The 23,204-nt window shown below is 36.3% G+C and overlaps 1 protein-coding gene across 2 annotated transcripts; it reads right to left on the bottom strand.

The window, feature by feature from the left end:
* Window positions 1-3,680: 3,680 nt before the first annotated feature.
* On the bottom strand, window positions 3,681-13,510 carry LOC110607593 (probable amidase At4g34880). 2 transcript variants are annotated; one of them, XM_043961618.1, is made up of 5 exons: window positions 12,916-13,510; window positions 12,609-12,823; window positions 11,680-12,024; window positions 11,386-11,584; window positions 3,681-4,260 (listed from the first exon to the last, which is right to left on the bottom strand). In XM_043961618.1, exons 1-5 carry the CDS (start codon window positions 13,438-13,440, stop codon window positions 3,910-3,912), a joined length of 1,635 nt encoding a protein of 544 aa, XP_043817553.1. In that variant the 5' UTR covers window positions 13,441-13,510; the 3' UTR covers window positions 3,681-3,909. The 2 variants fall into 2 exon arrangements, with proteins under 2 accessions (XP_043817553.1, XP_021602432.1); XM_021746740.2 differs by having other exon boundaries at window positions 11,680-11,925; window positions 12,916-13,508.
* Between the last annotated feature and the right edge of the window lie 9,694 nt (window positions 13,511-23,204).

Genomic DNA, 23,204 nt, shown 5'->3' with positions numbered 1-23,204 from the left:
ATTGAAGTTTTTGAAAGAAATTATTGAATTTCTGATCAGGATATTAGTTTAAATTAGGATCTGAGGATTTCATAAGTTTATGAATTGATTGGGTTGAGGGGGAAGAGATTTGAATTAAAAGAATGAATTTTTTTTTTTAAACAACATATAATTTTTTTTCAAGAATTTTTTTTTTTTAAACTCACTTATCCTAACTCTAAATTTTCAAATAATTTTTGACACCGAAAAGATAACAAAAAAAATCCTCTAAATCACTTTACAATTAATTTTTTCATTTATTTCTTATCATTAAAAACATATAAATAGATAGGGTTCCATCCATCCATTTATTTCTTATAGATAGGGTTCCATCCATTTTTACTTATATATTGCTTTATTTGACACGAATGATTTTGTAAGAAAAAATTTAAATGAAATCTTATAAAATCATTCATGATTATTAAGTATTTCCATACATAATGAAAAATTTTTGAGTTAAAAAAGTTGAAGTTCTTTTATTTTAAATAAGAAATTGAAAAAAAATTAAATTAAATTAAATTTTTATAAAATTTGTAATTCCAAAAGAGAGTTAAGTTCCAAATATCTTTTATCTACATTATCATATTTTAATTAATTTTTAACAATTTTATCTTTAAATTTTCATTCATTCAAATCCTTTAATACATGATAATTTTAAAATATTCAAAAATAATATTTCATTTAAATTCCAAAAAGTACTTATAATTTTAACCATTTTTGAGTAATACTAAATAATTTTAAATATATTATAAATTTTTATAAAGAGTATTTTAGAAAGAAAATTATATTTTCAGAAGTTTTACTACTCATAGACTTTGAATGAACATATATAATATATAAAATTGAACGGACTGAATATAGAGAGATTTAATTGTTTAATTTTTAAAATATAAAAATTAATTCATTAATTACGTTAAAATTCAAATGCTAAATGCTAAAGTGTAGTTTATTCAAAATTAAGTGCTTTATCTATATTTTAAACATGTATAAGAGTATTTTAAATATTTAAAATATTTATCTTATATTTATCGATTGATTAGTAGAATTTTAGATAGAAAAATTAATAATTTGTAAAAATCAATAAGTTAATTATGTTAAAATTTAAAAATGGGTGAATAATTTATTTATTTTTAATATTTATTTATTTTATTTTATTGTATATTTATATGTCTATGTATTATTTTTTTTATATATAAAAGATTGTCCTATCAATTTCATCATCAGTCAATCATAAATTGAAGAGGTGATAAAAATTTAATGATCAAATTATTACAATATTGAAACACTTATACAATACATGGGATAGGGTAATGCTTACCTATACATCACAGGTGGATAGGCTTACCTCCATTAATGTACTGTATAGTAGCCCCAAGGAATATATTGTTATAGTCTAAAAATAAATTATAACACAATAACTCTTTTGTTTAAAAAGCAAACTTTTTGGAATTAAATTGCTTTTAATTAAAAAATAGAAATTAAATTGTAATTTTAGTAAAACTAAAGAGCATACGGCAAATTTGAAAAAAATATAAATTATATTTTAATTTTTAAATTTTAATGTAATTAACGATCAATTTTTGTATTTTCTAAATTAAATATTTAAATTTTTATATTTCAATCCGTTAGAAAATCAATCATTTCATTCATTTAAAATGTTAGGTCAAAAGCGGGTGAATGGACAAAAATATGAAAAAGTAAATTTATTTTTAAACTATAAGATTCGATGTGATGATAATTTAATTTATATATTTTTATAATCATATCCATTTAATTTTCTTTTGTTTATTAAATATTTTATATTTAATTGTGAAATTTCAATTTAATATTTTTAATTGATGTTTTTCTTTGTTTTCATTATTTCTATATGTTAAAATTAGTCAAAGGCACAAACTAGTTACGGTTAGAGGAGATTTAGACAAGACTTAGACGATTTCATAATATTTTTGCAAGAAATAAAGAAGAATATAGTATAGGCCGTGTAATTGAGTTTGCTCTGTGTTTTGATATTTTTCCCGTATTTTAATGATTAAAATTAAAAAAAAAAGTGCCGCAAAGAAACAAAAAAAAAATGGGGCAGCTACGTGTAATCCATGTTTGTCCAGTGTTTTTGCATTATGTCTATATTTTCATAAATAAATACATTTTTCCCGGAATGTCTAAGGCAATGAATGGAGAGTCTCAGTGTATAAATATATTAGTTTTCAGAGTTGGGACATCTTTTTGCTACTTTTTTATATCTCTACATTACAAAGATCGCGAGAGTTAAGGAGGAAGATTTGAATATTTGAAGATCTGGAAGAAGGAATCACTATAGAGTTTTTATTCTCTTTCCTTATCCTTTTATTTTATTTTTTAAAATTATTTTAGGATGATTTTAAAAAAATTTTCAATGAAATTTGTTCTTAAATTATTTACTATGAGTACCTAAATTTCTTTTACTAGAGAACTTAGCGTAGGTTGGATGTAATTTCTATTTAATTTATTTAAGTTGATTTTATTTACTGAGGCTATTATTTAATTTTCGAGATTAATATTTTTCAGTATATTTATCGAGTATAAATAATTTTATTCTAAAATTAATACTGAAAATGAAACGTTTTATATTTAAATAGAGAATTAAATATCAGAGAATGTGATTTATACTTGTTTATATATCAAGGGTGCGAAGAACCCTTTTCCATACAAGTTTTCATCTCGTATGAACTTCACACTTGACTTCCTTATTGTTTGTTCTTAATATTAATTGAATTGGTAATAAAAATTTAGCTTGTGGAGTTTTGAAAAATTATATATTTGAAAAATTAATTAGAGAAATATCATTGGGAATTTGTGATAACTTTTAGTTAATTAATCTGGTCACACAACAATGGAGTTAATTATTTAGAATTATTTGCACTCCGAGGCTTAGCCTGGTGGAAAGTGCATCCTTGTAACCTTGAGAGGTCTAAGGTTCGACTCCCCCAACCCCTATTTCAAAAAAAAAAAAGTTATTTAGAATTATTTACTCTAATTATATTGAATCATTAAATATCCGATCTAATATTTGATATTAATTGATTTCATGTTTTTTACATTTGTGAAAATATTTTTTTCAATTAATTTAAATTTCATGTTTTAAATCATCTTCATATTCGGTAGTCTAAGTGTCATCGAGAATTAAAGTGTTTTAATGAATAATAATTGAAGGATACAAATATTAAATTTAATAATCTAGATTGTAGTTAATTTATGATATTGATATTATCAGAATTGAAGTGTATTATCTAATAATTAGAGGAACTAAAGTGTTTAATATTTGTTTGATTTGCTCATTGGATTGAAATATATTATGAAATGATAATAAGGACTAAAGTGTTTAATAAGAATTGGAATTCTAGTTGACATGAACTTAAAAAGAGAATAAAAAAATATTTTAACTCATATAACGGTAACTAATGAAAAAAAGATTACTTTTTTTAAAAGGATTGAAAATATAAAAATTTAAATTTTCAGTTTTAAAAATATAAAAACGGATCCATTAATTATGTTAAAATTTAGAGATCAACGTATAATTTATTCAAAATAAAATAAATGTAAAAAACAGTTTAGTTGCATATTATATCTATTTCTTTACCAATTAGTGGGAGGACACTAAATTTTAAGCAGAGGATGAAAGACTTGAAAATATTCAATAATTTTCTATATATTCTTTTCAAGTTGGAAAAAAAAAATTATAGATTGAAGTCTTTTACAGAATTGTAGAATTTCGAGTTTGAGCTTTAATCAAAATAGACTGTGCAAGAAATGGTGACACACACACACACACACACATATATATATATATATATATATATATATATATATATAGAGCTGAAGATACTTGGAAACTTTACTCTAAATCCTTGAGTTCTAATGAACTACAGGAGGCTTCCTTATCTTAGTGGCCTGCTCAAAGCCATAAGCAATCTCTATTAGTTTTGGCTCTGTACCCTTTAATCCTCCAAAGCAGATGCCAAAGGGCAACCCCCTAGTGTCATACCCAGCGGGGACAGTGATTCCTGGATATCCTCCAATTGCAAGAACTCTTGAGATACTTGAGCTCCTTTCCATATCATAAGGAGCCACTAGGGCATCTAGATTATGCTCCCTCACCAATTTCTCCAATCCATTTCTTGAAAGTTTGTTCAGATTTTCCACTGCTACCTTCAGCTGTTCGTCTGCTCCTTCCATGGACTCAGCCATTAACAACAGGTCTTGATCCTGCACAACCATTGAAAGGAGGTAAATTCTTAGATCAACGTGATTCATCATGGATTAGATCCATGATGTGGTTCCATGTGAACTTTTTATGGAGGAATCCACAAATTTTGGGTCCATGTTAAATGGGTTTTAAGTAAGTTTTTTCCATGAAAGAAATCAATCATTGTGTGATCTCCTAAGGAGTTGATCAAATATAATTTAGCTACATTTTTATTATTTTTATTACTGTTTAATTACACATTTTTTCAGCTTAATTTATATTTTTGTGATGTTTTTGCAGAAAAGGAAGAAAATGGAAAGTTAGAGAAAAAGTGTAGAAAAAGCTGGAAAATCGATTGGATCGAAGTGATTTGACCAAATCACTCGCAGGAAACTGAAGCAGAAAATTGAAGCAGAAAACTGGGACTGACTTGCAGAAATGATCTGGGCAAGCGATTTGAGCAAATCAACTGCCCAAATCAAACTGACGCAGAGGAGGACAGTAGTGCGGGAAAAAGGAAAAATTCAAATTTCAAAAGCATTAAAGTTCTATCCTACTTCAAACACTACAATATCAATTCTATGACATCTCCAAGAGTCACTCCTAAGAAAAACTTTCTCCAAGAAGAAGATTTATTCATGATTAAATACAAAAGCAAAGAATGAATAAAAGACTACAAAAGACCAAGTCAAATTAGGATTCCAAATCCTAATTGGACTAGGACTCTTCACCTATAAAAGTAGACAGCCACAAAACCAGTAGGAGGCATCGAATTTACTGCAGAAATTCAGCAAGCAACTCAGCAGCTCTCCTCTTCTACTTTTCTTCTTTATTTTTGTATTTTTGTCCACTATGAGTGGCTAAACATCTTCTTTTCTAGTTGAAGTTGGAAAATTTCAGTTTTGTGATGAATTGGGAGATTTAAAACTCCATTGTTAAACTCCTATTTTTCAATATTTATGCAACTTGATCTTCATGCTATTATTGCTTTGTTATTAGAATCAATTAAGGCCTGTTACTTTTAATTGCATAAGTGATAAATTGTTAGTTTAAATAATTTAGGTCCGTAATTACTTAGATTGTTTGAACACAAGCACACTTGGTTGCATAATCTAAACTTGACCACGCGGTTGGCAAGGTTATAATTAGGTTTCTCTAAGTCTTAATGCAGTTAATAGTTGAAAAGTAAAAAACTCCAAGGACGTTCCTTGGCAACTTGTTAACTAGTGTTTGATTAGCGAACGTTTCCTAGTCAAACTAAAACTAATGAGGAATTTGGCTGTGAGAAGCGTCTTCCACAACCTAAACTAATTTATTGAAATAAATAGGAGTATTAAAGGATCAATGATCAATTCTAAACAATTGAAATAGATCCATACTTCAACTAGAGCTTTTCTCCCATTGATTTACTCATTCTTTTTAATTATTACTTTCTTTTAATTATAGTCTACTATCATCTCAAACAAACCCCCCTCTTTTTATTTACTTTTGTTATTTACTTGTCCAAGTCATAATTAGAAAGATCTTTAGTGTCAAATCCCTATGGTTTGACCCTATTGCCACTATCTACAAATTCTTTTTGTTGATTGATAATAGGTTTATTTTTTACGGTTTTGACAATCGCTATAAAAAATTGGCGCCGTTGCCGGTGATTTGATTTAAACTAACGAATTTTCCCTTTATGACCAGGGCTAGCTGTAAAGACACTCTTCTTTACGATCCGGAGATAGAACGCACCGCAAAGAGCTTGAGGAAGCAAGCAAACTTGAGGAACCAAGCCTCCAAACCATCTTCATCAGCAACAGCAACGAATCTGGTGTCTGCCATTCGATCTACTGCTGAGCCATTTGATAAAGTTGCTACTGCCCCTGCTGCAGAATTTATTGCATCAACTACTACAGCAACTGTCGCACCTGCTACTGCTGCATTTGAACTAGAAATAGAATTCCAGGTTGCTGCAGAGAATCAAACAATGGCAAAACCACCTGCTGCATATGAAGAAGTTGAAGTTGAAGCTGAAAACATGCCCATCCGTGCACCACAGCCACGAAAGATGACACTTCGCGAGCTAGCTATACCAGCAGGAGATCAAGCACCATTATGCATTGCCTATCCCCCATTAATAGCACCCTTTGAATTGAAGACAGTCCTAATCTATCTCCTTCCCAAATTTAGAAGCCTAGAAAATGAGTACCCTCACAAGCATTTGAAGGAATTCCACATTGTGTGCTCAACCATGAGACCCCAAGGTATTTCAAAAGAGCATGTTAAACTTAGAGCCTTCCCTTTTTCCCTTGATGACTATGCCAAAGATTGGCTATTCAGTACTGCCACCCGGGTCCATCACATCATGGGCTGGTATGGTAAGAGCATTCTTGAGCAAATTCTTTCAAACATCAAAAGCCATTGGCATCCGTCGAGAAATAAGTGGTATAAGGCAAAAGCATTCTGAAGGCTTATATGAGTATTGGGAGAGGTTCAAAAGGTTGTGCACAAGCTACCCTCAGCATGATATTTCTGACAAATCTCTCATTAAATATTTCTATGGAGATCTGCTATCTTTAGAAAGAAAATTTATTAACGCAGCGTGTGGAGGATCAATTGAAGATAAGCCATCTCAAGCCATAAGGAACTTAATTTCTACTATGGCGGCAGCTTCACAGCAATTTGGAGATCAAGAACAGCCACCAAGAAGGGTGAATGAGGTGAGTACATCCACTTTAGCATCCCAAATTTCTGATCTCACTAATGCCGTCCGTAGCCTAGTTGTGGGTCAAGCCCAACAAGTCCAGCAAATTCAGCAACCCAAGCCATGTGGAATATGTGCAAACATGAGCCACCCTACTGACCTATGTCCCTCCCTTCAAGAAGAGGACCAGCAAGTAGGAGGATTTAATGGGCAAAGGAGGTATGATCCCTATTCGAACACCTACAACCTTGGTTGGAGGGACCATCCGAACTTCAGTTATGTAATGGCCAATCAATATCCAAGCTATCAACAAAGAAATCCAGCCCGAGCAGCACCTCAAAAGTCCAACACTCTCCTTGAAGAGATCGTGAAATCCTTAGCGAATTTGGTGCAAAACCTTGAGCAGCAAATGAGTCAAATGGCCACTTCAATGAGTAAGCTTGAATCACAAGGAAATCTACCCTCCCAAACTGAAATCAATCCAAGGCAGAATGTTAGTGCCATTACACTAAGGAGTGGGAAAGAGCTTCAAGACAGCAAGGGTGAGTAGCGATCTGCCCAAATACAGAAATAGGTTGCTGAGGAGAAACTGCCGGAAAGTGATCAGGGGCATCGATTTGCCCAAACTGCAGACCCAATCAGTGGACAGACAAGACAGCCAAGCAAAATCGATTTGCTCAAATCAACAGACCAGGCAGAATCTAGTCAAAGGCAGAAAACAGTACAACAACCAGCAGAAAAGTTCAAGGTACCTCCCCCCTTTCCCAAAAGATTTGCAAGATCTCAAAAAGAAAAAGAGAAAAAAGAAATACTTGAGACACTTCGCAAGGTGGAAATCAACATACCTCTACTTGATGTTGTCAAACAAATACCAAGGTATGCCAAATTTCTCAAAGAGCTATGCACCAACCGAAGGAAACTTGCTGAACGAGAAAAAGTAAGTGTGGGGGAGTGTGTTTCAGCTGTCATCCAAAGAAAGTTTCCAACCAAATGCAAGGATAGATGAATGTTTGCCATTTCATGCAAAATAGGCAATGTGGGGATAAAGAAGGCCATGTGTGACCTTGGAGCATAAATTAACGTTATGCTCCTTTCCATTTATAACTTATTGAATGCAAGTACACTCAAGGGCACCGGCATAGTGATCCAATTGGCTGACCGATCTGTAATCTACCCCAAAGGAGTCCTTGAAGATGTGCTAGTACAAGTAGACCAACTAGTCTTCCCAGCAGACTTCTATGTGATTGACATGGAGGAGGAGAAAAGCAACACCACCTCGGACATCCTACTTGGAAGACCATTCTTAAGCACGGCCAGAACCAAAATTAATGTGCATGATGGCACATTAACTATGGAATTTGAAGGGGAAGTAATTAAGTTTAATGTCTATGATGCCATGAAATTCCCCAATAATGTGTCCCTCATTTATGGTCTTAATATTATTGATGATTTAAGTCAAGAAATTTTTTATTTTGATTAAGATAATTTACTTAATGCTGCGGTATGCAGGCAAGAAGACATGGACGAAAAAACGAGCAGCACCAAGACAGATGCAGGGGAGACAGCGTGTTGCACCTCACTGACCATGAAGGATTTGACCAAATCACAAGAACAGGCAGATCCTGACTTGCCCAAATCACTGGAGCAGACAGACAAAACTAAGGGTGATTTGACCGAATCACCAGAACAAGCAACAGACAATCTGCCCAAATCAGTGAACAAACAGCAAGCACCAGATCAGACAGCAACTGCACTAGATTTGAAACCTCTACCAGGGCACCTCAAATACGCCTACTTAGGGGTTAGAAAAACACTATCAGTAATAGTGAGCCAACAAGAAGAAGAAAGCCTCCTAGAAGTATTGAGAAAGCACAAGAAAACCATAGGGTGGACATTAGAGGACATAAAAGGCACCTCAAGACCATTCGGTGGAGGCTCATCTCACCAGAATCGAAGACAGGATGTAGTACATAGAGCACCTGCTACAATTGCTGGTGGACAATTTTCTGCCCACAGACCATGACAGCCAGTGATTTGGCCGAGTGATTTACCCAAATCACCTGACCAAATCACCCACAGGCCAGGAAGTCCCTTTCTCTCTTATTCTTTTTTCTTTATATTTTTTACATTGAGGACAATGTTTAGACCAGGTGTGGGGGTACTGGGGAACATTTTTGCACTGTTTGCACTATCTTTTACTATATTTTTACTTTTTTTTGCATTTTTTACCCTTTTACACACCAAAAATTTTTCACACTCACATTTCTTTTACACACATGCACACGCACAGATTTTGTTTTAGCCTCTGCTCTACTCAGCATAGATGACAAAGTTAAAAGAGCTTCCTATCTCATGACCTCATTAAATATTCTAACCCTTTAAGCCTAAATTGAATCATTTACAGTATGTTACCTTCACTTAGGAAGTTTTTCTCTCAAATTGAATCTTTGCACTTGCTATGGTCAAGGGAAAAATATATATACATGCAATAAAAAGTTAGTATAACTCTCTATGAGCTGATTTGCCCAAACTGTTATGAAAAAAAAAACCTCAGCAAAATCAAAAAGCACAAAACATAACCAGTTTCGATGGTCAAAGACTATGAACAAAGCTAGTAGCCACTTGAACAAGTGATAAACTGAGTAACTGGGGATGGGTATCACCAATATGCACCTTCGCGTAAAAAGGTTGGTGATTTTTTCAGGCAAGAATAAAAAGTGCTGCTGAATAAAAATGCTTCAAAAGGGGACAAGTCACTCTTAGGGATTGCATTAAGCTTAAAAAGAAAGAATAAAGCATGATCAAATAAAAAACTCTAGGCCATGGCAGGTGGGAGGAAACAAGGAAAGAGAGGACAACTTTAGTGCATGTACTCTACACTGTAGTGCTTCAATTTAGGAGTCTAGGGGAGGCTGATTAAGTGGTACTTAGGCTCAAAAGAAAAAGGGGCTTAATTGACTAAGTTATTTATTACTTGAGAACAAGCAAAAGGCTAGGTGTGGGGGTATTTGATCAAACATAATTTAGCCACATTTTTATTATCTTTATTACTGTTTAATTACACATTTTTTCAGCTTATTTATGTTTTTGTGATGTTTTGCAGAAAAGAAAGAAAATGGAAAGTTGGAGAAAAAGTGCAGAAAAAGCAGAAAAATTGATTGGGTCGAAGTGATTTGGCCAAATTACTCGTAGGAAGCTGAAGCAGAAAACTGGGACTGACTTACAGAAATGATCTGGGCAAGCGATTTGGGCAAATCAACTGTCCAAATCAAACTGACGCAGAGGAGGACAGCAACACGGGGAAAAGGAAAAATTCAAATTTTAAAAGTATTGAAGTCCTATCCTACTTCAAACACTATAAGATCAATCCTATGACATCTCTAAGAGTCACTCCTAAGAAAGACTTTCTCCAATAAGAAGATTTATTCATGATTAAATACAAAAGCAAAGAAGGAATAAAAGATTACAAAAGACCAAGTCCAAGTAGGATTCCAAATCCTAATTTGACTAGGACTCTTCACCTATAAAAGGAGACAGCCACAAAACCAGCAGGAGGCATCGAATTTACTGCAAAAATTCAGCAAGCAACTCAGCAGCTCTCCTCTCCTACTTTTCTTCTTTATTTTTGTATTTTTGTCCACCATGAGTGGCTAAACATCTTCTTTTCTCGTTGAAGTTGGGAAATTTCAGTTTTGTGATAAGTTGGGAGATTTAAAACTCCATTGTTAAGCTCCTATTTTTCAATATTTATGCAACTTGATCTTCATGCTATTATTGCTTTGTTATTAGAATCAATTAAGGCCTGTTGCTTTTAATTGCATAAGTGATAAATTGTTAGTTTAAATAATTTAGGTTCGTAATTGCTTAGATTGTTTGAACACAAGCACACTTGGTTGCATAATCTAAACTTGACCACGCGATTGGCAATGTTAGAATTAGGTTTATCTAAGTCTTAATGCAGTTAACAGTTGAAAAGTAAAAAACTCCAAGGACGTTCCTTGGCAACTTGTTAACTAGTGTTTGATTAGCGAACGTTTCCTAGTCAAACTAAAATTAAGGAGGAATTTGGCAGTGAGAAGCGTCTTCCACAATATAAACTAATTTATTGAAATAAATAGGAGTATTAAAGAATCAATTATCAATTCTAAACAACTGAAATAGATCCATACTTCAACTAGAGCTTTTCTCCCATTGATTTACTCATTCTTTTTAATTATTGCTTTCTTTTCATTATAGTCTACTATCATCTCAAACAAACCCCCTCTTTTTATTTACTTTTGTTATTTACTTGTCCGAGTTATAATTAGGAAGATCTTTAGTATTAAATCCATGTGGTTCGACCCTATTGCCACTATCTACAAATTATTTTTGTTGATCGATAATAGGTTTATTTTTTATGGTTTCGACAACCGCTATTAGGAGTGCACATTGAAATAAAATTAAATCACTCACTTACCAAGAGGGAGAAGTTCTTGTTGAAGGCAATGATGTCTTCTAAGGTTCGTACCGGGGATTTCACTAGTTGTTTCAGGTATGCATTTAAAGCTGGCTTGAACTCAGCGAACAATGCAACTAGTTCACCACTTGCATCGGGATTTAAGATCACACTAATGTTGGAAATTTCCAAATGATCTACCAGAATTGCTCCCTTTTGCCTTTTTTATTTTTTGGGTCACAGAAATGTTTCATCAAGATATGCTTATCAAAAATTACGTAAACTAGAAGCATGAGAGTAATTTCATTTTGTTACCTTAGTGTGTTGAGGTGGCGCTCGAAAGCTTGAGAAACAACAGATCCGTTGTCATTATAGAACTCGAAGAAGGGTTTCCTGACTATCCCTAATCGCTTCCCTTTAAGGCCATTAGGATTAAGGAATTGCTTGTAGTGATTGGGTGGAATGAACTGGGCTGCGGCTTTAGTTGCATTATCATCGTAATCAACGCCTACAATGGCATCAAGAATATAAACAGCATCTCTTACTGTCCGGCACATTGGCCTGCTCCATCCAACATGTGAAAATTGCTTTGTCAAGCATACAATAAAAAATCGCAGGATAAAATCCACAGCCAGCGATGTGCATATATATTCAGAATAACTGCAAATTGCTTTGAAGGAGAGAATTAAAGTAAGAACTTACTGCATGCAAACTATAAAAAGAAAAACATGCTAAAAGTTCAACTAATCTAAATAAAAGAGATCTGCATTGTAGATAGATAGCCTGACTAGCTGCAGAGGATATGAATGCAAAGTTCAGCAAAGGATGCAATACTTTCTAAAAACGTCAAAGCGATGGTACAAACTGGAACAGTTTCTACTTTAAACCAAATAATAGTTTGTTATTCCATAGTGAGAAATTTAGCATCATGTCATCGCCTATGAAATTATTAGGCACTCCTGATATATATATCCGTCTAATATAATTCTGACATGTAATTTAAAATTAAAAGAAATTTTATCCAAAATATAATGGAACCATGTATTAATATGAAATTCTAACTTTTCATTACTTAGTTGTATAAATAAATTTATACACTTGGATGCATGTAACAATTTTCTATCTGTGGAAAATTTTCATACCCACCCGAATATATATGTATGTTCAATGCAATTCCTATAATTTAAAATTAAAAAAAAAATATTTAAAATATGGTGGGAGCATATATTAATATCATCGCCTACCCCACTGTGTCCTGTCTGGGGGAGATCGGGATGACTCCAGCTCTACTAGTGAGACCAACGGTTGGTTTGACACCCACAACAGAGTTAACACTGGCTGGACATAAGATGGATCCATCAGTCTCTGTCCCCAGGGAAACTGCTACCATATTGGCTGCCACTGATATTCCTGATCCGCTACTTGACCCACAAGGCCCTTGTGATTGAACATAAGGATTCTGCAACCAAATTCAAACATAATCCTATTATTTATCTATTATGCAATTGAAATCAGATAGGGAAATTAATAGAAATGCAAGAAGGACCTCACCTTTCCTTGACCTTTTCTTTCACAAAAACCATCAGCAAAAGAACTCGATCTAAAACCAGACCATTCGCTCATGCTAGCCTTCCCTAATATGATGGCGCCAGCTTTCCTCAACTTGACCACCACACCTGCATCACCGGGCACGACTGAGCCGAGCAGCGCATACGAGCCAGCAGTGGTGTTGAGCTTGTCTTCGGTTGCTATATTATCCTTGAGCAGGATTGGAATGCCATGCAAACTAGGCAAACTTCCTGGAACCTTAGCCTCACGCTCTTGGTCAGCCTTGTCAGCCAGGACGAGAGAATCAGGGTTCACTTCTATGACCCCTCGAAGGATCGGATCGAGCCTGCTGATTTGATCGAGGTAGAACTGAACGAGTTGTCTGGAGGTTAGAATTTTTTGCTTAAATGCCAGCAGAAGTTCATCTATGGTTGCTTCTTCAATTGAGAATGCGATAGTTATCTTGGTAAAGAATCCACATAATAATATGGACAAGAGAATTGAAACAAGTAGTAAATTGGTAGACATAGCTCAGCTCTGCTCAAATGAAGAGTTGAATTATTTAGCTTAATTATCAAATGATGCAGATTTTATAAAGGAGATGAGCCTTGCAGAATTGGTTATTACTGTATATAATTTTTTTTCTTTTTCTATTTTCCAGAGAATTTGTGCAACAATACTTGAGTTAATCGTTTTCTTTCTTTTTAGCACGGGACATCAAATTATGAAGTTGTTTACTTACTGCTGCACGTATATTTTTTTTTTATTTGCTATGATAGCTCCACTTATCAAAAGGCCAGCCGTACGTATTAATTAGATATTTAACCGGCTAGATTTAATTTTAATTTTTATTAATTTTCAAAATGCATAATTCTTAAATTTTATAATTAAAAGAATAATAAATATTTTTTAAAATATATAAGAGATATTTATAATAATAAAATATTTAAACTAAATATTAATTAAATATGTCTAATATTCTCATCCAGACAAGGCATAATTTTGATATTAATAAATTTTTTATGATTACAAAAATTTATTTTTTATGATTTTAATAATGTAGTTCTAATTCAAATTAATCGTGTAATATTTTATTACACCTATTACTTTAACTTCGATATTATATATATATATATATATTAACAAATAAAATCCTAAATTTTAGTTCAATAAAATATTTTTCATTTGGCACTAGTGAGGATTTATTTTCAACCTTATAAATTAATGTATAACATTTAACGAAACACAGTAAGAATTTATTAAAAAAGGGAAAAAAAATAAATGAGCTGTGCGGATATTAAATAAAAATATTGTAATTTTTATATTTTATAAAATTATTACAATAATCTTTTAAATAAGAGATTTCTATCTATACTCTATGTACCTATATCTATCCATCTACATCTATCATCTATAATGAATATCAGAATTGCGAATATTACTCTTGATAATTTAGTATTATCACAAAAAATTATAATTCTATAAAAAAATAAATTTGAAAATTATGATAATTATTTTTCTATAATATAATTATAAATATAAAAATGGGATGGGAGAGGGGAAATATTAGAATTCTCGATAACATTCTTGATTGTTTAGCATTAAAAAAATATAGTTTGAAAATTATAAATTATTTTTTAAAATTTATTATTTTCTTTTAACAAATAAACTAAACCGATCTTTATTTTAAGAAAGTTGAAAATTAAAAACTTTATGGGGTAAAATTTTACACATTTACTCATATAGTTTTGGAATCACATTAACCTAATTTGACTGATTTTTATTATATCTATTAGATTTTTATGTTTAATTTTAAAATTTTTAATTTTAATCTATTACTTGATATTTTTTACGGGTCAAAAATAAGTTAATGAATAAAAGAGACACTTTGGAGAGAAATCTGGGATAATTTAGAGGGATTCTGAAGGAACAGATAAAAATATGGGGCAACTCTGTATTTTATCTCTGCCCCATATTTTTTGCATTTTGTCATGTGTTTGTTTCTAGACAATAGTTTTTAAGATCAAATCATCTAGTATAAAATACGCGGTAGACCTATTTTTCATAGTCTACCCCGTGTTTCACTATTTTTCACATGCTCTGCCCTATGTTATTGCAAGAAATTCAAATTATCTGTGTTTTCCACCAGGGCCATGGATTAGAAGTCTCAAAAAATTATAAATAATCATAACTAAGAGACTAAAGGATTTTTTTGGGCCCACTTTTGAACACATAGATACGGCAGAAATCACAAAGAACTCAAGGAGGAAGATTTGAAATATCTAGAAGGAGAAATTCATCTAGAGTTTTTCTTTCTTCTCTTATTCTCTTCATTTATTATTCACGATTACTTTTAGGATGATTTTGGGTAATTTCTCAATACAGTTTATTGTTAATCCTTGAAACATGAGCAACTAAATTCCTTTACTAGGGAACTTGAAGTAGCTTGGATTATTGGTTTTGTTTAATTTATTTGAGTTGAATTTTTTTTTTTAACAATCTATTATTCAATTCTTGATATTAATGCTTTTGAGTAATTACGGGATATTTGAATGATTTTATCCTGACATTAATATTGAAATGGAACTTTTTAGGACTGAATTGATAATTGAATATCACAGAAATACTTATTGGATTGGAAGTAAATATTTGACTTGTAGAGTCTTAGACAAAATAATCACAGAGTTTGTAAAATTAATTAGAGAATTATCAAATTATTGGGAGATAGATAACAATCTTTAGTTAATTAATTTGGTCTTACTTAGTAGAGAGGGTCAATTACTTTAGGATTATTTGCTCTAGATTTGATAATTAAAATTGAATTATTAGGCAAATAAATCAATTGAATTAGGTCCAAATGAAATCAAAGTACCATAGTACTTAATATTAAGTGTTTCACGAATTTTGCCTGGTTGATTGTTTAGTTTTATTTTCTTATTTTATTTCACGTTTACGATCATCCTTCAGAATTCGTAGTCTAAATAATAATTAGATTTACAAATATTTTGGTATTTAATTTTCAGTCTGTGTGAATACAATACTCGACTCCCCTCTTTATTCCTTGAGATGATTCCATACACTTGTGGATATTGCACAACGTACAATCTATCAAGTTTTTGGCACCGTTGCCAGGGACGACGGGCAACATTAATATAAGAATAATAAACTCTGTTATTTTTGGATATTTTATTTTATTTTATTTTTTTAATTTTTATTTTTATCTTTTTTCTTAGACAAGTAGTGCATGAGAAATGAGAGTATTGCAAAAATTTTGCAGTACGACCCAGAGATCGAACACACTTCTCGTTAGAACATAAAGAAAGTTAGAGAAAGCAAAAGTGTTAAAATTGAACCAAACATGGATAAAAACAGAGTTGTTGTCGAAGCCGGTGATGGAAATAACAACAATGCAATAGTTGCAAATTCAATGGTTAGAGGAGAAGTTAGACCATAGAACCACATAACACTACGAGACTATGTCAGACATGACATCAGAAAAATTAGGTCAAGCATTGTTAGACCAGGAGTGAAAGCCAATAACTTTGAGCTAAAACCTTCATTGATACAGATGTTTCAGAATGCACTTCAGTTTTGCGGGTTATCTAGTGAGGATCCAAGTAAACCATTCAGAGCAATTTCTGGATCTTTGTGATAATTATAACCAGAATGGTGTATCGGATGAAGCGATCAGATTGAGGTTATTTCCTTTCATATTAAAGGATAATGTAATACCTGGCTAGACTCCGGTATCGGAATCCCTACCGTCCGGTGGGATCTCGGATGTCGGAAACCTCTAGAAGGGAAAAACCATGTTTTTATAAAATGTTTTAATGTATTTTATGATTTTAAATAAAAAGGAAGTTGAATTTTAACGGAAATAGTCTTGGAGAAAGACCAAGGTTCGGCCGCCGAATCTCAAGTTCGGCCGCCGAACATGCATGTGTTTCGGGTGTGCCTTAGGCCCCGGAAGGCATAAGTGAGGGAAACCAGGTTTGGCCGCCGAACCTTATGTTCGGCCACCGAACATGGCATGCATGCGGAGGCACGTTCGGCTCCCGAAAGTGGCCTGGCCAGCCACCTATAAAGGGATCCCTTAGCCGAAAACGGGTGAGCTTTTCTCTCCATTTTCGGCCAAGGTGAGCTCTCCGCCGTCCGTCACTGATCTTGAGTTTCTTCCTTCAAATCTTTCACGATTTTCACAAGTTTTCACTTTGTTTTGAAGATTTTCGAGCATAAAGTAAGTTTTGGAGCTTTGAGGTTCAAGAAACTCAAACTCTTCCGTCTTCAAGCTAAGGTCGTTTTCCTCTCGATCTTCAAGAGGTAAGGGCCGATCTTGAGCTCACTACATGTTTTGAACAAGTTTTAAGTTGATCTATGGAGTAGAAATGCATGTTTAGGTTTTGGTTGGTTTTATGGGTTATGTTAAGTTTTTGAGCAATGTATGATGTTTGAGGTTGCTTGATGTGTTGTAGTTGGGGTTTAAGATAGTTGAAGCCCCTAGGAGCTTGTATGCTTGAGTATGCATGTTGTAGATCAGGTTTGTGCATGTTTGAAAGGTTTGGGAGGCGTTTGTGCATGTTGGAGTTGAGTTTCTGCCACTTTGGAGAAACTCAGGTTCGGCCGCCGAATGGACTTTCGGCCGCCGAACCCACTTGTGGAGGCAGCCTTCGGCTGCTGAAGCCTGCCCCCAAAAGAGGACTTTCGTCTCTGGAGGGCAGTTTCGGCCGCCGAACATGCATGAGTTTCGTCTCTGTCTGGGAATTTCGGCCGCTAAAGGTGCCGCCGAACCTGCCTGACTTTTGGCTCTGAAGGGACTTTCGGCCGCCGAACCTGCCGCCGAAAGTGCCCTGTTCAGCCTTCCTTTGCATGTTTCCTATGATTGTTTTAAGGTGTTTTAAGGGGTTTTTAGGGAGTATTTCAGAGTCTTGATCATAGATGTTTGGTCCCTCATTTGAGTCCACCTGTGTAGGTTCGGACCCGAGGAACCGAGGACCCCAGCAGTGAGTCGGTCGCCTCAGAGTCAGTAGAGCTTCAGCCAGAGGTGAGTAGAATAAACTCTTTATGTTTTTAAGCAAATAAATTAATTCTTAGCATGATTCACGCATCATGAATACCATGAGATATATTAGGTTGTTTGCATTAGAATTCATGAATATGTTGCATTGCATAATATGTTGATGATGTGGATGAATGTTGAATGATCCTTTAGCCCTCCCATGATATGATATGGTATGATATGATACGGTACGGAAGACCAGTGAGGCCCATTCTACACCCCTAGCACTATGTGAGAGAAAGACCAGCGAGGCCCATTCTACGCCCCTGGCACAGTTGGAATGTTATGTTATGATATGTTATGTAAGAGAAAGACCAGTGAGGCCCATTCTACGCCCCTGGCGCAGTTGGACCACTTTAAGGGCTATGGGTGACAAATTCATCCTTGATGTGATATGATTGTGATGTGATGCATTCCATGTTACCATATGTTTTAAATGTTTTATTATTCTGCTCACTGGGCTTTATAGCTCACCCCTCTCCCTTAACCCCCAGGTTTGCAGGTACAGGGTAGACCAAGCGGTCAGCAAGAGTAATGAAGTCGTGGTTATGTAATAGATAGTGTGGACATGAATAATGTTGAGATGTTATGTTTAGTACAATCATGTATAAGTACAGTATAGAAATGTAATGTAATGATGTTCATGGATGTTAAAAGTGTGCTTGACCATAGAATATTGTTATCCCTTTTAATACATGATCTTAGACGTTTTATGATGTTTATGTAAACCAACTCAACACATGTTATGTCACCCATTGGGGCATTGATGAGATCTCAAAGAGGGGTCAATGTTTATGGTTATGTTTATGTATAGTGCATGCACAGGTTGAGTTTGGTAAAGGAATGAAAGAAAAGTTCAAAATTTTTATGTATGTTGTTGATCATGTATGGGATTAAACAGGTTCATAGGATGAATGTTAGGCTTGCTCGAGTCCCGGCGGCCTTATGCCGACCTGGATCCTAGCGCCGGTAGCGGTCCGAATTTTCGGGTCGTTACAGATTGGTATCAGAGCCCTAGGTTCATATAGTCGGACCTAGAGTGTCGGGCTCATAGAGGTTATAGAAGGTCAAGCACAATAGGAAGATCATGTCCACTAGGATAGGATGTGGAGTCCTATCTTGAATGATGATGTGAAATGCCATGATTATATGCATGTGCATTAATGATATGCTATGTATGTGATGCGGGTTCATGTGTTTGCACATGAACCATTTGATGCTAATGTTTTTATGATGTGTGTTGTTTTTCAGAAAACAGGATGAGAGGAACTCGTCGATCTGCGCGATTGACTGGAGTACCACCCCAAGACGAGGGCACTGATGCCCGTCCTCCTGCATTGCCTAGGGCAATGTCAAGTAGGTCTAGCAGAGAAAGAGCAGTAAGAGACCCTAGAAGGTCTCTGGATCTGGGTAGAAGCAGATCAGTGAGGGGAACAGTGCAAGGGGAAATGTCAGAGGATGTGGGAGATCAGATGGATGTGGATCAGAGGAGGGATGGCAGTCTCGGAGTAAGTATGTCGGAAGAGGGAATGGGAGAGTCCCAAGGAGGCACTCAGGCCTCGGGATTTGTTCAGCCACCCTATTATCCACCCTTTTCACATAATCCCGGGTATTCGATGGGAGGTACATCGGATTACCCCAGTTTTAACCCTTATCACTCTCAGATGCCGTACCCACCTTTCTACCCATAGTACCCACAGTACCCCATGTACCCACCCCCATCTTTCTATCCAGGTACAACAAACCCTATTCCGGGGGATGCTGCACCTCCTCCACCACCAACAGCACCTACTGTCCCAGAAACCCAAATGCCTAAACCTAGCTCATCTGGAGGGAGCAAGGTCAAGATGACCGACTACATGAAGCTGGGTGCTCCCCAGTTTGAAACTGGTGATGACCCATTTGTGTACCTTGAGAGGGTCAAAACAATTACAGATGAGATAGGAGCTGATGACAGTAGAGCCATTCAGATGGATGGGTTCACATTAAAATGAAAGAAGGCCCAAGAGTTGTTTAAGAATTATGTGAACCCGAGGTTAGATAGTCTATACTGGGAGGAGTTTGCCAATGAGTTTGCAGGATGGGCTTTCCCTGACAGTTCCAAGGAGCTGAAAATGACTGAATTTGAGCAGTTGAGGCAGACAGATGAGATGAACGTGGATGAGTATACAGACAGATTCTTGGAGTTGTTGCCGTTTGCTGGGTAGAATCTGGACACGGATCAGAGGAAGTCAAGGAGGTATATCATGAGGCTCCATTCCAGGTATTCCTCCTTGATTCAGTCAGCAGAGAGGGAGAGTTTCCATGCCATAGTGGATATGGCTCGGAGGATGGAGGCTAGTGCTATCATCGAAGGGAAAGTCAAGCAATCAGTGGCATAGCCTTCTGGTTCCAAGACCCCAGGTGGGGGAAGGATAGACCCTTCTTCTCTGAGTTCAGGAAGTAAGAGGTGGAGCAGTACCACCAAGAAGCCAAAGAAGAACAAGTTCTGGAATAAGATCAAGTATGGTCTGGGATTAGGGAGTGGCTCAAGCTCTGGTGCAGATAATGCAGTATGCAAGAAGTGTGAGAGGCCGCACAAAGGAGTATGTCTGGTTGGGACGACAGCCTGCTTCAGATGTGGGCAGGAGGGACACTTGGCTCGGGAGTGTCCTAGGGCAGCTTTTGGGGCACAGTCTCAGCAGACAGCTTCTAGTAGTGTGGCTTAGCCAGCAGCTCCAGCCGCGACTCAGGCAAGTGGCAGAGGCAGAGGGAGAGGGGTAGCCTCTTCTTCAGCAGGCTTCAGAGGCGAAGGTCCATCAGCCCCAGCACGGATCTTCACCATGACTCAGCAGGAGGCAAATACATCCAACACCGTGGTGTCAGGTAATCTCATCATTGGGTGTTCAGATGTTTATGCCTTAATGGACCCTGGTGCATCTCATTCTTTCATAGCTCCGAGAGCCGTCAAGAGGTTGGGATTGATGGTCTCTGGGTTAGAGTGTCCCCTATGGGTCAGTGGACCCAAGTGTGACCCGTCAGTGGCAGAGTCAGTCTGCCAGTGTAGTCCAGTTTTTGTTGAGGGAAGATGCCTTTCCGTCGACCTTGTGGTTCTAGATTTGACAGATTTTGACGTCATTCTAGGGATGGATTGGTTATCTACCCATGGTGCTACCTTGGATTGCAGAGGCAAGGTAGTCAGGTTCAGATGTCAGGATGGGTCAGAGGTTGTCTTCAGAGGAGACAGGGGGAGTACACCTAGAGGTTTGATATCAGCCCTACAGGCTCGTAGGCTGCTCAGAAGGGGTTGTCAGGGTTTTCTAGCTCATGTGAGAGAGCTGGATAGTCATGTCAGAGTGCCCGCCTCAGTGATCGTGGTCAATGAGTTTTTAGATGTGTTCCCAGACGAGCTGCTAGGTTTACCACCTGCTAGGGAGATAGAGTTTGAAATTGAATTGATGCCTGGAACCCGACCGATCTCTATCCCTCCCTATAGGATGGCACTAGCAGAATTGAAAGAGTTGAAAGAGCAGTTATAAGAGCTGGTAGATAGGGGTTTCATCCGACCGAGTACCTCACCTTGGGGTGCTCCAGTGCCATTCGTGAAAAAGAAGGATGGATCCCTTAGACTTTGTATCGACTACAGGCAGTTGAACAAGGTCACTACCAAGAATAAGTACCCGTTGCTAAGGATCGACGATCTATTCGACCAGCTAGCAGGAGCAGGTTGTTTCTCCAAAATAGATATGAGATCGGGGTACCATCAACTAAGGATAAGGGAAGAGGATGTGCCGAAGACAGCCTTCAGGACCAGATATGGGCATTATGAGTTCCTTGTGATGCCGTTCGGGTTAACCAATGCCCCTGCAGCATTCATGGATCTCATGAACAGAGTGTTTAGCCAGTACCTGGACCACTTTGTTATTGTCTTCATAGATGACATCTTAGTGTATTCCAGGAATGCAGAGGAGCATGCCCATCATCTGAGGTTGGTTTTGCAGACCTTGAGGGAACATGGCTTGTATGCCAAGTTCTCCAAGTGTGAGTTCTGGCTGAGGAGCATCTCTTTCTTGGGGCATGTGGTGTCAGAAAATGGAATCGAGGTAGACCCCAAGAAAGTGGAAGCTGTAGCTAACTGGCCTAGACCCACTACAGTGACGGAGATCAAGAGTTTCTTGGGTTTGGCAGGTTACTACAGGAGGTTCGTACAGGACTTCTCTAAGATTGCAGCTCCCATGACCAGACTGACTAAGAAGAACCAGAGGTTTGCGTGGACCGACCAGTATGAGGAAAGCTTTGAGGAGCTAAAGAAGAGGTTGACTTCAACACCAGTGTTAGCTCTGCCATCTAGTAATGAAGACTTCTCAATCTATTGTGATGCATCCCGTGTGGGACTGGGTTGTGTGCTAATGCAGAATGAAAGGGTGATTGCTTATGCTTCTAGGCAGCTGAAGAAGCACGAGTTGAATTACCCTACACATGACCTAGAGATGGCAGCGGTAATCTTTGCACTCAAGATGTGGAGGCACTACCTTTATAGGGTTAAATGTGAGATCTTCACCGATCATAAGAGCCTACAGTACATCTTGAGTAAGAGGGATCTGAATCTGAGGCAGAGGAGATGGGTATAACTACTTAGTGACTACGATTGCAAGATCCAGTACCATCCGGGTAAGGTGAATGTTGTGGCAGACGCTTTAAGCCGAAAATCACTTGGCAGTTTGTCCCATATTTCAGCAGAGAGGAGGCCAGTAGTGAGAGAGTTCTTCGAGCTCATGTGTAATACCCGGTTAGAGTCCGGCACCGGAATTCCTGTTGTCTGGTGGAATCCGGGGTGTTGGGATTCTATAGAAGGGTAGGAGTTATGTTTTCTAAGTGTTATGATATGGTTGATGGGTTTACAGTTCTTTAGTTTTGAGTTGAAATGAACCAAGGCAGAGGAGCCAAGTTCGGCCGCCGAAGATAAGTTCGGCCGCCGAAAGTGTTTGGCTTCCGAAGGGAAGTTCGGCCCCCGAAGGTTGCATGAGTTTGCATGCGATTGGGCAGCCGAAATTGAATTGGCCAGCCAGCTTTTGAGCAATCCTGAGTCAGCATTGTGGACAGGTGTTATGTCCAACTTGTTGCCAGAAACTTGGCCACGTCTCCTATACTTTATCTGCTCAGTTTGAGCAGCTCATGCAGGCGTTTGCTCGTTTACCAAATTGTGAAGGGTTTGAAGTAAAAGTGAGCTTTGGAGAGTTAGTGAGGGTGAAGAAGA

This window comes from Manihot esculenta, chromosome 11, assembly GCF_001659605.2.
Source record: "Manihot esculenta cultivar AM560-2 chromosome 11, M.esculenta_v8, whole genome shotgun sequence".
Taxonomy (NCBI): Eukaryota; Viridiplantae; Streptophyta; class Magnoliopsida; order Malpighiales; family Euphorbiaceae; genus Manihot; species Manihot esculenta.
This window is presented reverse-complemented; position numbering and strand designations above follow the sequence as displayed.

What these genes read in the sequence shown, in the direction of transcription:
- LOC110607593 (XM_043961618.1), bottom strand. Translation starts at nt 13,440, where the DNA reads ATGTCTACCAATTTACTACTTGTTTCAATTCTCTTGTCCATATTATTA. An exon ending in CCCAGACAGGACACAGTGGG is followed by an intron (nt 12,025 to 12,608) that starts GTAGGCGATGAT and finishes AGCAATTTGCAG; the next exon opens with TTATTCTGAATATATATGCA. An exon ending in ACAAGAACTTCTCCCTCTTG is followed by an intron (nt 4,261 to 11,385) that starts GTAAGTGAGTGA and finishes ATGGTTGTGCAG; the next exon opens with GATCAAGACCTGTTGTTAAT.